This window comes from Ctenopharyngodon idella, chromosome 14, assembly GCF_019924925.1.
Source record: "Ctenopharyngodon idella isolate HZGC_01 chromosome 14, HZGC01, whole genome shotgun sequence".
NCBI lineage: Eukaryota > Metazoa > Chordata > Actinopteri > Cypriniformes > Xenocyprididae > Ctenopharyngodon > Ctenopharyngodon idella.
Genome location: NC_067233.1, coordinates 7,713,269 through 7,729,786, shown reverse-complemented (window position 1 = coordinate 7,729,786; position 16,518 = coordinate 7,713,269). Strand labels below are relative to the sequence as shown.

The window sequence follows — 16,518 nt, the reverse complement described above, 5'->3', positions numbered from 1 at the left end:
TCACGAAAATGCATGCAAACATATTAACTGTCATACATGATAACACCACAAACCATATTTTTGATGAACCACTGTACTCTTATGCTGCCCGTAACTAACTCTGTCATAAGGCTGTCATACATTTATGATTATTACGGTAAAGACACTTTTCTATCAGATTAAAACCTAACACATTGTTCTGGGAACCGTCGCAGTTGTATTGACTCAAGGTTGGAGTATCTCATCTCTTACATCAGCGACAAATGGTGCGTTTGAAACTGAAGATTAGATTATTGTCAGGATAAGGAAAGGCTCACTATATGATAGCCCTCATTCATCAAAATGGATTGCAGCCTTGGTGGGTATAAACAGCATGACATTACACACCGGTGTGGTTACTGTTTGAGCCAAGCATTTACAGTTATTGCAAACTGATAGAGGCATGTGAGTTTGTGTGGTTAGTTTGCACAGATTATATGTACATCCCACTTGGATTGGGTTTGCATTTGGTGCACCCTATATACTAACAGTATACTATGCGCTGTCCTTATATTCTAGAATTTGTTTAGAATTCTATTCATTTTTAATGTTTGCAATATGGCTGTCAAGTTAATGTTTATTTTGGCATGATTAATAATATTAATAATAATAATTATTCTATTCAAAAATTGTTTTTGAATATTTGCAATACGGCTGTCAAGTTAACGTTTATTTTGGCATGATTAATAATAATTATTAATAATATAAATAATATTTATAATCAGTATTATTATTATTATTTATTATATTTTTAAATATATAATTAATAACACGCACACACATTTATATACTGTGTATATATATATATAAATTAATTTTTCTACCTTAGGATTAATTCAAGGAAATATAAAGTCTTGACACATTTTTCAAAATTCAATTAAACTTTAATGACAAAATCCTCCGTGAGACTTGAATCTGGTGTGGCGCACAGATGACGCTTATTAGCAATTGCGCCACTGGCCAAGCTCCGTTCCCATGGCTCTCAGCCCCGCCCTGCTTGCCACAGATAAGGAAATAAATTAAGCAGTATATTGACTCCTAAAAACTTATCTGCTGCTCTAATGCAATGTCTTCTTTGCTTTACCAACAAACATTGCTATGCAAATAAATGTCATTAATTTTGATTAATCAATTTGTATATCATGTAATTCATTTTATTAAAAATTTTAGTCAGTTGACAGCCTTAGAAACAATTCTGAGATGCTATGGACTAAAGGCTGTATTTATATAAATATTAATATATATAAACGAGTTTGTGACTGCACAGCACTACGTGTAAGGGACTTCAGTTAAGCTAATAAAATCAGAACCTCCTCAAGACCAGCAGTCCATGAGGTCAGGGGAGCAGAGCAGGAAGTATGACATCATCACTCTGTTCCACATGAGTGACGATGGTGACCCCGCTGGTATTACTGCTCTAATAGAACATTAGGAGATGATAAAATTGCAAATGAACAAGCACAGGAATAAATTTATCATGTTTTTACAGGCCTGGCTTCCTTGTAAATGTGCAGACGCCATTGCCTTAACATTCCAGATGTGACCCGGGCCTTATTTCATTTTTTTTTTCAGCAGTCCCCTTCCTAATGAATGTATATCATATTACCAGCCACCATAATTTACACACAGGAACAGATTCAATGTCCGGAGCACATTAATGTGCAGGCTGGCCCTTACGGTGCTGCGCTGTGGCTATTTGATATTATATTCTTCGAAACACTATGCCTGGGGTTGTTTGGTTGCCCACATTCACATTTATATGTGCTTATGTGTTACTATGAGTGTATATATACATCGCAGCTTTCACGGTGATGGAAAACAAAGCTGGAAAACACCTGTCAGGGTGCTAAAGACACTCCGAATGGGTCGAAATGGAGATTGGGTCCTCATAGCTCATGGCTCTGAAGGAGTGGAGAAGGGGGGAGGATTGAGGATAGAGCCCGGGTTATGATGGCTCTGACTGATAGACAGCTATACAGACGCGCAGATCCAAGATCAGGTTTCTTTCCTGTTTACCGCTCCTGGCTCCCTGCTCGGCCCTTACTGGAAGCACTGCTACTCGCCCAGGAAATGGGCTTTGCTTCCAGACACAGGGCCACCACACACGGCCCGTGCTAATAGCATTTATTTGTTTATCTGGACAAACTTTTGGCCCCTTCCTTATTGGATTTGCCCTCTCAACAGATTTCTCCCCCACCCCCCAATATCGTAATGACAGGAGATCGATAGGTAGGGACGAGACCTTCTAACAAAGGAGAGCGAGCGCGAACGTGAGAGAAGTAGAGGAGAGTATGAGGTGTGTGTAGAGGTGTACTGGATAAATGACACAGTGCCGGTGCAGCAGGGGACCGAGCCATGGACTAATGCTTCCCATCCCTTATGTTCTTACTCCATCCCACGAAGAAGAAGGTAAAGGAGAAGAGAACCCATCGGAGTCACACATCCATACTAAAGCGCCACTTTAGGCCTCCCCAGGCTCCCGCGCTTCTCTCAATCACCCAGCCCGAGCCCGGGCGAACGGAGACGGGCGCCTCCCCCGTGAAGCACCCCTAACGAGGGGTTAACGCAGTGCCAGAGCTCCCATTATTGAGTGAATTTAGCACCTTGGACAGCGCACTAAAAATCTTTATTGCTTTGCTGACCCCCTCGTCATGTTCGTGTCTGTGTGTTGCGTCTGGGGCCGCCGGTGGGAGGCGGAGGGGGCTGATTGAAAGGCAATATGTCGGCTGGCAGGCAGGCACACATGCTCGGGGGCTTGTTCGCAGCGAGGGTTACACGCCGAGGGTGAGAACAATTTTCTGGTTGTCGCACTGCGAGCTTATTTCCTCAGCACCAGCACATTAACTTTTAAAAAGGGTTCCACTGGAGCTTCAGGGTTTTAAAAAAAAAAAAAAACGAAGAGAAGAAGAGGGCTTGGAAGAAAGGAAATGAATACACAGTGTAAAGAACACTGTAAATAAATGTTTAATGTGTGAAAAGGTTGGTAATAAATAGGTTTTTGGTTATGGAAGTGAAAGTCGATTACCTGGAAGGAAAATAGCATTACTGTAGCCCATGCCTCCCGCGGAGCGGTCGTTTGCATGTACTAACATGCATGTATTTGCTATAAATGTGTTTGTATTCATGTATTATACATGGAATCGGTGGCAGTACTGTTGGTAGGAAGTGCTAGATGAAGTACAGGGGTGTTTTCTAAGACATACCTCCTCTGCAAATGGTAGTGTAGGGGAGTTGTGGTCAGGACTATTGGCTAGCAATCCAAAGGTCACATGTTCAAACCCTGTCAGGGGCGATCTATGAACTGAGGGTCCCCTGTTAGCATTGTGCCCTTTAGCAAAGCACTTAACCTGATATTGTTCTAAAGGGACTGATCCTGTAGTAATTGTACTGTAAGTCTATTTGTGTCGGTCGAGTCGCGAAATAGACTAGAAAAATTAAACGTTTTGGTTAATTAAATCACACTTAAAAAAAATCTTTCTTTGTAAACATCCTTAAAATGCTCAGTTTTGTAAAATAATGACATGTTTTTAAAGACTAGTTTTCAGAGAATATGTCTTCAAATATTTTTTTTTTTATTGTTTGAAGCCAGATATATTGTCTGAAAATTAGACCATTTCTGTCAGGTATTAAGTAAATTGATCTAGTGATCATGTTTTGTGCATTTGACAAATGGAAAAATATAATCTTTCTGTCTTATAGGAGGTGATTCTGAAGAGGGCAGCAGACCTGGTGGAAGCTCTGTATGGGATGCCACACAATAATCAGGTAATATTCAATTGAACAGGACAAGACTTAAGACCATAAACATTCTAGATGCACAGGGCCTTATTCAGAAATCATGATTCATATATAATTTGTGACTAAAATATATACTAAATTTACTATAACATTTTAGAACTGACTGAGAGTGTGCAAATTGTGTAATTAGGGTTAAGATTGTGGTACAGGATCAGTGTAAATAATACCATTCTCATGTAATTTAGCATTACAGATAAGCATTTGTTCCCAGTTAAGGCCATTGCAGAGCTTTAAGGCCATATACTTGTTCTCTAATATTCCCTAACATATTTCATCAACATAAATCCCCCAACGCAATTCCTCCAGAGCTCTCTCTCATTGGTTTGAAGGACCACAAGGGCATCTTCAATGTTAGATCAGTTATGAACTGCGAGTGAGGGCATATGCTCATCGATTGCTGAGCTGAGCATGAGTGCAGTGATGCTGAATTATTTAGGCTGGGCAGTGGATGGAGCATGACTCCAGTCATCAACCCACTCAGAGAGTTCTCTCTCAGGAACCCCTATCCCCCCAACCTCCACACAGTCCTGTCATCTTTATGAGGGTGAATTATGAGACCAAAATGTGCAGCCCTACTCCCCTCCACCCCAAACTACTGTGTTTTGCTCTCTATCTAGACTGACTGGCAGATAAAAAAAAACCTCTTTGAAATTTGTATTGATTCTACTTCTAGATTTGGTTCTTTAGTATTAACAATATATTGACCCTCTAATTCACTGATTTATATGATCATATTTGAATAGGTGGCAACACATGAGTTGCCTGTGCGTAGGTTTCATTTTTTAAGAAAACTTTTAAATTACTGAACAGTAAGGTGCAGTGGTAAAATGGATATATTTTGGGTTTTTAAATTGTTTCATAGTATTTTATAAAAATATAAATTTTGCTGTTATTTTTTATATTATTTATTTATTAGTATTATAATTTTATTTATTCATGTATTCATTTGGTTATATATTATTTTTAATGCATTTTATTGTGATATTATTTTATTGTAATATTATTATTCAATCAAACCATTATTTTTACTGTATTATAATTTGAAGGAGGGTGCTTTTTTTTTGTTTTGTTTTTTTCAGGCAGTTGTTGGCTTACTCATATCCTTCTAATCATGGCATTGGTTCATTTTTTTGTTGATCCTCACAGGAGATCATTCTAAAAAGAGCAGCGGATATCGCAGAGGCGCTTTACAACGTCCCACGTGGACACAACCAGCTGCCAGGTCTGGCCAACAGCTCAGTCCACACTGGCATGATGGGAGTCAACTCCTTCCACAGCCAGCTCGCTGTCAATGTGTCTGAGTCCACACAAGCAGCCAATCAGGGTGAGCAGAGCTGACATCAATTTTAAAACCTCAAGATTTTTTGGCCATTCACAAAACACTTGAGACCGAGATTAATCCTAGGCTACTGTGATTGAATATGAGAGTTTGTGCTTGAGTGTGTGTGCGCACAAAGAGAGATATCTAGAAAGACTAAACAGTGAATTCACTTTTATGTGTGGTATTTTAGCACAAACCCTTGTGTTTTATTCACTAAACACCCATAAACCAGTTTAACCAGGCGCTAAATGTGCTGAAATATTGCTGCAGTGTATTTAATAAGTCATTGTCAGTCTTTCCATCAGAAATCCTTTCTACTTAAGAGTGATTCTGTACAGTCCCAGTAAAGTGTGCCACAGTAGTCTGTAGTCTGCTGCGTGGGGAAGTGGGTGAAAACTAGTGAGATAGACAGCATGCAGACAGATACAACCGTTCAGCAATGTGCCCTGAACCTCCAGGCTCCTTTGCCTCAGCATTCCTTGGCCTCTGTGACAGTGAATGATTTGTGTTAAGTCAGCAGTAATGTATCAGTTGTCTAAAGAAAAGGGAGAATGAATAGTAAGCAGTGCAGAGATGAGCGCTGCCTTTGTACCAGACAGCGGGGACTCCTGGAGCGAGAACTTCCTGCTGCTTTCACCCATGTCAGCGTTTAATGTATATTTATAGTCCATATCCTCCTCCTGTCCTCTCTGTCTCCGTATGCTACTGACACACAGATAATTTTTTAAGGAATAGTTCGCCCCAAAAATGAAATTTGTCATCATTCATTCACCCTCATGTCATTCCAAACCTGTATGACTTCCTACTGTGTAACAAAAAAGGAGATATTCAGCAGAATGCTCACGGTGTTCTTTTCCATACAATGAAAGTCAATGGAGACCAAGAGCTGATTCTGTTTGTTTCTTTATTTATTCTATCTTTGTATTTTCTATGTCATGTTTGGCTCCTCTCAGTCCTATGTGTGTGTGTTTTAGGTTTCAGTCGAAACACGAGCAGTGTATCCCCTCACGGTTACGTACCCAGCACGACACCCCAGCAGAGTAGCTACAGTACCGTCTCTACCAGTATGAATGGATATGGAAACACAGGCATGACCACGCTGGGAGGATCGCCCAACTTCCTCAACGGCTCTGCTGCCAACTCTCCTTATGCCAGTGAGTACTGACCTTCTATAACCCCTTTTGAGTCATTTGCACATAAATATAAGCATTCACATACAGTCAAACCAAAATTTATTCAGACACCTTGAACATTTCATTCATTAATACAGTTTATTCACTATAGTTTAAAAAAATGATAATAAAATATGACAAGATCTCAGAGTTAAACTGTGTCAGAAAAAATAAATCTTAATTATGTCAGATAACACTTAAGCAAAACATGGTCAGGTCAAAGTGTTTGAATAATTTTTGGTTCCAAATTTTTTACTGGTTTTACTGGTAGTCCACTGTATGAAGAATTTTTGGGTATAATATGTCACAGTTTACTTTATTTTGCTATCCTCACTTACATAAATGAACTATAGTGTCCTGCACCCACTAGTAAAAATATAACAAAAATATAAAAAATGTCTGAATAATTTTTGGTTTGACTGCAAGTGATGGATGAGTGTATATATATATATATATATATATATATATATATATATATATAATTATTTATGCAGCAAGGACACATTAAATTGATCAAGTGACAGTAAAAACTTTTACATTGTTACAAAAAAATTATATTTTAAATAAATGTTGCACTTTTGAACTGTTCATTAAAAAATCCTAAAAAAAAATTGTATCAATGTTTCCACAAAAATATTAAGCAGCACAACTGTTTTCAACATTTATAATAATAAAAAAATTTTCTCCAGCACCAAATCAATATATTAGAATGATTTCTGAAGGATCATGCGATGCTGAAGTCTGGAGTAATGATGCTGAAAATTTAGCTTAATAAATTACAATTTAAATTATATTCACATAGAAAACTGTTACTTTAAATTATTATATTGCACAGCATTACAGTTTTATTATAATTTTTATCAAATAAATGCAGCCTTGGTGAGCATAAAAGGCTTCTTTCAAAAACATTTTAAAAATTTTACCGACCCCAAACGTTTGAACGGTAGTATATATATATGTATATATAATATCCAAACGGGTCCTTGCATGCTAAACATAAACTGTAGTAACATTAACACATCTTACGCCTGTATCATATTTCACTCAGACCACCAAGTGAGCCAGTCCTGCCACAGGAGCCCCCTCTAAAATATTAGATGCCCCTTGGCTAGAGACATAAGTCGGATCAACAGTCATAGCTATTATTGTGTGTGTCTCTTTAAGAGTAGAAATATAATCCCAGCCACTCTTTTCTTCAGTCATGATCAGACGCTGTCTATAATGCTTAGCCATTCGTATAACACCAATCTTCTTGCACAGCTTCTAAATTAAAGCGTCTTAATTAAATCAATAAACTAATTGCAGGAGAAGCAATTCAACTTCGGTACTTTGATTTCGAGATGTTAACAAGTATTTTAACAGGCTCACTGACTCCACGCTGACACTTTCAATCAATGCGAGAGAGCAGGCTTTGTGGGCTCCAATTTTCATTAATTGATTAGTTAGGCCTTCATAAATGGATTATGACACTATCAGGAGAATTTACTTGGAAAAGTGCCATAAAATTTAAGTGTAGAATAATAACAACAATAAAGGTAGATCAGCGTATAAGAGAGCAGCTGAAATACGACAGGAGTAATTGTAAAATCGTTGAGGGGGAAAATGCTCTTAGGGTATTAATAGACAAAAGGAGAGGCGGTAGAGACGGGGCAGGGGAGGGACCAGCGCTAATGTTGTTCTGAGAGGAGAGGAGCTTGTGCAGTCAAAGAATACTATAAAATAAATCATTTGACATTAAATATAAATTTTCATATATTTTATTTTTTTTTAAATCACTTTTTTTTTAATCTTCTAGCATTTTCATCAGTGCCCATTATAAAAAATATTGGCCTATACTAGACAAATATTTCACGGGTTTGTGTTCAGTCCCTATACGTTATGTACAGGACTATGAGGTATGCTCTGACCTATCCTAAACCCTTTTCCCTCTCGTTCATTCCCGTCCCTCAGTTGTTCCTTCCAGTCCCACCATGGCCTCCTCCACCAGTCTTCCCTCCAACTGCAGCAGTTCCTCAGGCATCTTCTCTTTCTCTCCGGCCAACATGGTGTCTGCAGTCAAACAGAAAAGCGCTTTTGCTCCCGTCGTGCGGCCCCAGGCCTCGCCACCCCCCACCTGCACTAGTGCCAACGGAAACGGCCTCCAAGGTGAGTGGCACAGCAGAATATAAAGCTTGACCTATCCAAGAAAGGGCAAGCACAAATGGAAAAATTAGGTTTAAATCTGTTACTTAAAATAAACAAATGTGATGAAGAAAAGTGTGCATATTTAGGATTTGTGTGTATAAAGTTTGGGGTCAGTAAGATGTTTTATTGTTTTTGAAAAACAAATCTCTCATGCTCACCAAGGCTGCGGCTGCATTTTCTTTGATTAAAAATACAGGGAAAACAGTAATATTGTGAAATATTAATAGTTTTAAAGTTTTAGTTCTATTATAATATATTGCAAAATGTAATTTATTCCTTTGATGGCAAAGCTGAATTATCAGCATCATTACTCCAGTCTTCAGTGTCACATGATCCTTCAGAAATCATTCTAATATGCTGATTTGATGCTCAATGATCATTTCTTATTATGTTCAATGTTAAAATCAGTTGTGCTGCTTAATATTTTTGTGGAAACTTACATTTTTCAGGATTCTTTGATGAATAGAAAGTTCAAAAGAACAGCATTTATTTGAAATAGAAATCTTTTTGCAACAATGTAAGTCTTTACTGTCACTTTTGATCAATTTAATGTTTCCATGCTGAATAAAAGTAATCATTCCTTCAAAATGTATAAAATCTTACTGACCCCAAACTTCTGAATGGTAGTATATGTACATGTATGCTACTGTTTTCATACTCTTTTTAAATGGATTTTTCTGTGCTGTATTATTTCTAAACATTCTGTTCCAAAACCTAGTGAGCTGCCTTCAAAATGACAATAACCTAATTATTCTGCCTTCGAAAAAACTATTTTTTCTTCCATGCAGAGCACTGTTTATATGACGCAAGGAATCTTTGCCTATGTAAAGCTTTCCAAATAGTCACTTATGAGGTACCATTCCAGTTAAAAGGCAGCTCCCTATGTAGGCAGTAGCCAGTGATGCAGCTCACTTGTTTTGAAACAGCGCTCGTGTGTCTGATCTACAACCTTCTAACACTTAGACAGCTGTCAGTTTGTCCTAACTTGTGATAATCTGTTTTTACATTTGCTTCTCTGACCCAATAGCTCTCGTTGTACTTAAAAAAATAACTCTCTCTTTCTGTTTCCTTCATCTTCCTTCCCCTTCCCCCTGCTTCTTCATTCTGCTTTCAGTAGATCAATCTTTTGTGGACTCTAGCAAGTACTCCACCGCCAGCTCCCTGCAGGGACTGGCCTTCTCCTGAAGTATGTTACACCTGTCTCACACTCTTTCTTCATCATCCTCTCTTTCTATCCATTAAGCCATCCATCAGCATGACTGTCAGAGCATCCTCTCCCTTCATCGTCCCTCGTTCTCCTCACTTCTGCTCGGTCACCAGGGGCCTGCTGCGTGTCTCGAAGAGCATGCCATATGTGTTTCATTTCCTGTCCAACTTCCTGTTTCCTGTGTCAAGTCTTCCTCAGAGTTTTTTGGCGGTTTTGTCAGTTAACTAACCATAAGTCCATCAATATAAAAATCCAAAAGGTGAATCTCAAAAAGAAAAATGTGTAAATTATATATATTATTTTGTTTTAAAGTGAAAATACTTGGGGCATTTGTTCAGTTTGCAGTTGTAGCCTGCTACATAAATACACTCATGTGACATCTAAAAAGACATATGTTCACTGTTATCTGAAACAAAGCCATAATCAGCTTCCTCTGATTCATGACAATTACTCTGCGTAGCATTTGGCCCTGGGTGTTGAGCTGAAATATCTAGACATCCACAGTGAGACAATATTAAAGTAATTGAGCGTTTGAGGCAGACATCTCTTATCTGCGAGCGTGGAGTGCTTCCTCTCCGTATGTTGATATGCACTCAGCACTCTGACCCGATGACCGATTGTCGGTCACCACTCATTTTTTTTTCCATTCCAAATGAGGCAGAGACACTCAGGAAATAACCCAGGAATTAGAGATGAGGGACCAGAGAGAGGAAATCAATAGGAAGCCAATATGTTACATGAAAAATCTGGTGCGGTGATGTGGCCTGCTGAATGTGGAGAGCGATAGAGAGAAAAACCCGGCTCGGTGCTCATGGGACTTCCTTCCTCTTGGCCAATAATGAATAGAAGTGATACTAATGTTTGACTGAACAATGTTTAGTGTTTGAGAACAAACATTATTTATCTAAGCTCAAGCTATTTTTGTTTAAGTGTTGGCAAGCACGTTAATTTGGGTCGGACTATGTATACACTGCATGCACTTTTTATTAGCATAGCTGTTTGTTTGTAATTTGTCTCGTAAAAATGATGTCTGCATAAATGTGCGTCGGTCCCCATAGGCACATGAAATAAACACTCAGTCGCTCATCGAAACACAGGCGAAACCCTACACAGTCAAATAAAAACAGCTTTAAATGACCTCTTTTTATTCAAGTCAAATATATTATTTAATATGACTGGATTATACTGGATTACACCAATGAAAGTCATTTTTAAGAGTATAAATAGCTAACAAATGCATGCGTACTCTTTTTAGCGCTCTTGAGTTTGTCCTCTACGCTCTTGATGTAAATGCAAAGTCCCTCCGACTGTAAGAATATCCTGAACGTCTCCTCCGAACCCGTGGAGCTTTGTCCTCATGGGAGAGAAGCATTAGCTAATGCGTTGCGAAGCCGTCCTATAGTGTTATCACTAATTGGATTGATGAATTGTTCATATAATGGCTCCCTGATGGGGAGACTGATATACAGCCTGTAAAGCAAGTCACTATTTATCCTGACAATGACTCCAATTAAACACGGACGACCTGCAACCTTAGGTGGATCATACAGAATAAAGATTATCCTCACCCACTCGCTGGGAATTGTACATCCTTCTGATTAATGTACAGCTTCAGTGTGATCGAAAGCACTGTGAATTATGGGATATACTTATGCATTCTTTAGTCTCTCTGTCCCTCCTTCAGCTGATTGAAGCCATATTTCTACCCTGTTGTTTGGATGTGATCCATGTGCATTGTCTTTAAACCCTTTTCTTTGCGTATATGTATTTCAGAACTGTGGCACAACACCTCAGTAACCATATCAGGGTTATAATCGTTAACTAAAACCATTTCAATCACGACAACTCTCAGCTTGAATTATTTAAATGGCAATTATTGGCATGGGTCATGGAATGTACATATGCTTGATTTTGGCGGACAAGATCTGCTACGCTGCTGCTGCTGAGCAAATATAAGAATTAAACAACGCTATCTCCAATTCATACATATTTTACGAGGTGGTAATTCGTACAAATTCGTACGACTTCACTTGTATGAATTAATACGAACCCCAGTGACGGGTAGGTTTAAGGGCAGGGTTAGGGGTAGGTAATTCTTATGAATTCATACGAATTTGGTAACTCATAAAAATACGTACGTTTTTTGCTAAATTGAGGACAATTGAGGTCATACGGATTGCAGTGAGATCGGATTGGAATTAAAATAACATACATAAAGGACATGCTGCTGCAAGAATATATTAAAGGATTAGTTCACTTTGAAATGAAAATTAGCCCAACCTTTACTCACCCTCAAGCCATCCTAGGTGTATATGACTTTCTTCTTTCTGATGAACATAATTGCAGAAATATTAATAAATATCCTGATGCATCCAAGCTTTATAATGGCAGTGATAGGGTTCAGTGAGTATGAGCTGAACAAAGTGCTTCCATCCACATCCATCCATCATAAACGTGTGCTCCACACGGCTCTGGAGTGTTAATAAAGGCCTTCTGTAATTAAACGATGCGTTTGTGTAAAATAAATATCCATATTTAACAAGTTATGAAGTCAAATATCGAGCTTCCGTATACAAGGCGGAATAGTGGCGGAAGCTATTTTTTTACACAAACGCATCGCTTACCTACACGTTTATGATGGATGGATGTGGATGGAAGCACTTTGTTCAGCTCATACTCATTGAACCCTATCACTGCCATTATAAAGCTTGGATGCGTCAGGATATTTATTAATATTTCTCCGATTGTCTTCATCAGAAACAAAAAAGTCATATACACCTAGGATGGCTTGAGGGTAAGTAAAAGTTGAGATAATTTTCATTTCAAAGTGAACTAATCCTTTAAAGCCCCCGTAGCAGACCTCAACAGGTGGTGCTGGGGAGGAAGAGGGGTAAACAGAAGCTTGTGATCGCGTAGAAGGGCGATCACAAGCTAGGGTATGAATATATATGGTTACGTGGATTAGGAAGTGCATCTGGTGGGCTAATGCCACGGCATTAGAGGGACCAATCAGCGCTTGGTTTGATGAACTATGTGTATGTATTTAAAAAAAAATGTTAAATGAAATAAAGCTGAAATAAAAATATTAGATGAAAAACAAATGAAAATTAGACATTTTCTGCAATTAACTAAAATAAGTTTGATAAGTTGAAGCACTAAAATTACTGGAAATAAAAGTAAAACTGAACTAAAATGAAAAACTGAAAAAAAAAAAATGATATAAAGCACATTTTACAAAATTGCTAAAAGTTAAACTAAAATTAAAATAAAAACTCAATGTAAAATTTTAATTGTGTATAAAAATTGTGTATGTGATTATATTGTGAAGTCAGCACAAAGCAGTAGAGTATTTCAAACGCCCTCTCTTTCTTTCTCTCTTTGTGCCAGGTTGACTGTAACACAAGAAAACTCTTATTTGTTCATATCGTTTGAATAAGACATGCTCTCCAGATGCTTTTCTTTTGGGATTGTTGCATGACAGATGAAACCAAACAATCCCATGTCTTACCCTCCTTCTCTCTCTCTCTCTCTCTCTCTCTCTCTCTCTCTTCTCACGACTAGTGATCCCAGGGATGATTGTTCCTCCCATGTAGGGGCTTCTGGGCTGCTGAAGAGGCACATTTGATTTCAGCTCTCGCCAGAGAATCTACGGTCTGAGCTGAAGACAATTTCTGGCGGAGGAGACATGAAAACTGAACTTTTAAAACTCAGGCCTTTTGACAAAGGAATCTCATTTTATGGGAAGAAAGTGTTTGTTTGCTTTTGTTTTTAAGCTAATATCTGGACTGCTCTACCGAAGGACTTTCCCCCCTGTGTTTTACCCATGCGTAAAGGAGGGATGGATTTCTTTTTCGTTTTATTCATGGGCTTTTTTGATGAATTTCAATGATATCATGCCTTTTTTACAGACTGTATCACACAAACATGACACTTTAGGAGCGGGTGTATCTGTAATGTTCCTGAGAGCAGTGACGGGCAACGGCACAGATCTCTGTTAATACTGACCAGTTTTTATATAAACAGACACAGTAGTGCAAAATCCAAATGAGAACATTTAGGCCAACACAAAAAAGAAGAGGGGAGGGGTTTTTTTGGTTGTTGTTTTTGTTTTTTCCCCCAGAGAAAAGCCAACAAATAGTTTGCCATAATCTTGTTTGTTTTCTTACTAAATGAAATTGTAGCGCCATACTCACTTCCCTGTTGTAATTTTTTGTGAAGAGTCATATGAAGCATCTGGGTACCAGCCGGTTTGGATGGCTATGATGTAGGAAAGTTATTTAAGAGTTATTAAATGCTGTCATGCTGTAATTTTTCAATGTCCAGATCTGTCCTCAAAGAGAAGAACAAGCGACCCAATTTCCACAACAAATCAGTGTTTATGTTCATGCAAATATTTGCTGCTAAATAGAGCAGAGATATGCAGTAAACAGATGGACTGAAGGACAACACCCTCAGTTGCCATGCCATTTAATTAAAAAAAAAAAAAGTCTGAATTTTATGTGCTCAAAGAATGTGATGATTTTTTGATCTTTTTGTTTTTGCTTTGTCTATGAAAAAACGAAACTGTGATAATATAAATTTGAATGTGTTTGGTTTGCTGTGTTCACTAGTGAAGGATATAGGTTAAATGAAGTATAAGAGGAATACTATTTCAGAGCCGACTGTTAAAACAACCCGTTTTTCCTTTTTGTGTGTTTCTTTGGCTTGTTTTGGGGGACATGACTTGAATTAACAAAGTATTTTCATGTTTTGACAGCACTGTATGAAGAACGCTTTCCAAATGTGTCAAACACCCAACATACAGCAGTTTGATTGGCTTACTTTGGTAGTCGTCTATTTTTGTACATATACTTTCTGTTGCCAAAGTCTGTTTTATTTGTATTTATCTCAGAATGGCTTAAGGCAGCTCATAATAACACTGATGATCGGTTCATTTCATAAGTTACACAAAACTTCAGCAAACACAAATCAAGGATTCTGGACAAAAAGAGGGGAGTCTGTAAAATATCCATATAAATAATGTATGTATATCCAGATTTTGTATATTCTTTTCTCCCCAAAGTTACTTTGATTGTGGAAGGTTTTTCGTGATTATTTGTCCATCTGTTTGCTTTCATCACCGACATTGTCTTTATTGTTAATGTTTTTGTCTGCATTTAGGTCCATGTTTTGTATCATGTCAAGCTTCCATTTTTTTAAGTTGTATTCATAAAAAAGCCATTGTCTATTTTTGTATAATTTGTAAGTTAAAAAGCAATTGTTTTCCTTTTGGAATTTTTAATGTATGGCAAAAAAGTAGCATCTCACAGCATTTAGTTATGTAGATTTTTTAAAAAGTTATATATATATATAAATATATTATAAATGATGAATATATAAATCTATATCTTTTTCTTTAAAGACTTACAGAACCTGTACTATTGTAATAATATGCATGGGCTCTTCTCTGAGAGTGATGGTTTTATTTTGCGTGTCAAAACTAGGAGGACGTTTTTGATGAAGTTTTAATCTACGTTCTTTTTCGTCTTTTCTTTCCTCTTTTATTTATCTGATTATTTATGCCTGCTTATAAATCTGTCTGTTCCATTTTCTCTCTCTCACGTTTATCAGTACCAGCAGTATAGATGCCTTAACAATGCAAACCCATAAGTGTACAATCACTTGTACGGACTTCATAACCACCATCACCAATTACAGTAGCCACAGAGTCCCTTAAGGGATTTCTTTCTGGGAAAAAAAAGCACAAATCGGTCTGTTTTACCTAAAGCAAGGAGGGTTAAATGAATTATTTGTCCTTTTTCTGTTGTTTGTATTATGAAGGGTAATGAAAGGGAACTTGAAGGAATATAAAGAGAGATTATATGATTAATATTTTATGTGTTGCTGGTGGGATGGGTTGTACTTTCTCATTAATTTAAAGCAAAAGTCTGCCTTTTTCCATTCGTTTATGTCTGCTGCGTTCACGAGAGGGGGAGAAGCTCAAAGCCATATTCCACAGTGTCACCGTTCGCTCGAAGGGGACGTTCACTTTAGCTGGAGGTGCATGTGAGCCTGCATGTTCTGGGTCGTGGTATGTTGTTCGTGCTGCAGCACTCTGTAAGGTACCGTTGGCGTATTTCTCACCCTGAGCAAAGTGACTCGATTTCAGAGCACATCGCCTTGCCCCCAGAGCTGAGGTGCTGCTGACTCCCAGTCTGTAACGCTGTGTCTAATTCTACTGTCAGCCGAATCGGCCCTCGATGATCGGTCTTCAGGACTCTTTTATGAGTGGTTTAAGTGCTGTCTCCTGTAATGTGCGTCTGCACTCTGCCATCTAACAGAAAATGGCTTTTAATATGCTGATTTGGGGTTTGTGTGAGGACTTTTTATCAGAAATGACTGAGGATTGAGCATTCATGATGTTTTTCTTTCCCCATGTGGCTGTTACACATTGGTGAACAGCTCCATCGCAATGATTAAGATGGACTTCTTATAAAATGACAAGCATTTGTAGGACACAAGACTCGAACCAAAAAGATGGTCTCCTTTTTTTTCTGCCTCCTGTTCTTGTGTTTGTTTGTTTCAATTTTTGACTGGATACACACTGAACCGTTCTATTGATAGGAAAACTCAAGACAAAAACTACTGTATAGATTGTTATCATTTTTTGATGAAAGCTGTAAAATAACTTTTCAAAGTTCACAATATTAAATTAAAGTTACTTCTTGTCTGTGATCTTTTGTCTTCCTTGAGATTTTCTTCCAGAAGAAGCAGGTGTTTGGTGGGGCATGTTAGGAACATAGACGTTATAAACATAACCCAGCATGTTATTTTTGCGC

General features: G+C 37.9%; 2 protein-coding genes across 9 annotated transcripts in view; both read left to right on the top strand.

The window, feature by feature from the left end:
* ebf1a (EBF transcription factor 1a) overlaps nt 1-16,414 on the top strand; it is a 130,862-nt gene extending 114,448 nt beyond the window's left edge. For 2 of the 8 annotated variants that reach the window (XM_051860181.1, XM_051860182.1), the window contains exons 12-17: nt 3,718-3,783; nt 4,963-5,140; nt 6,112-6,291; nt 8,260-8,454; nt 9,737-9,959; nt 13,262-16,414. In XM_051860181.1, coding sequence (XP_051716141.1) covers nt 3,718-3,783; nt 4,963-5,140; nt 6,112-6,291; nt 8,260-8,454; nt 9,737-9,924 — 807 coding nt within the window. In that variant the 3' untranslated portion in view covers nt 9,925-9,959; nt 13,262-16,414. Of the gene's footprint in view, nt 1-3,717; nt 3,784-4,962; nt 5,141-6,111; nt 6,292-8,259; nt 8,455-9,607; nt 9,680-9,736; nt 9,960-13,261 lie in introns of all 8 variants that reach the window. The other 6 variants (XM_051860186.1, XM_051860184.1, XM_051860185.1 and 3 more) reach the window with 3 other exon arrangements.
* Nucleotides 1-16,518, top strand: part of trmt12 (tRNA methyltransferase 12 homolog) — a 183,678-nt gene that overhangs the window by 82,704 nt on the left and 84,456 nt on the right. The gene's annotated exons all lie outside the window — the stretch shown is intronic.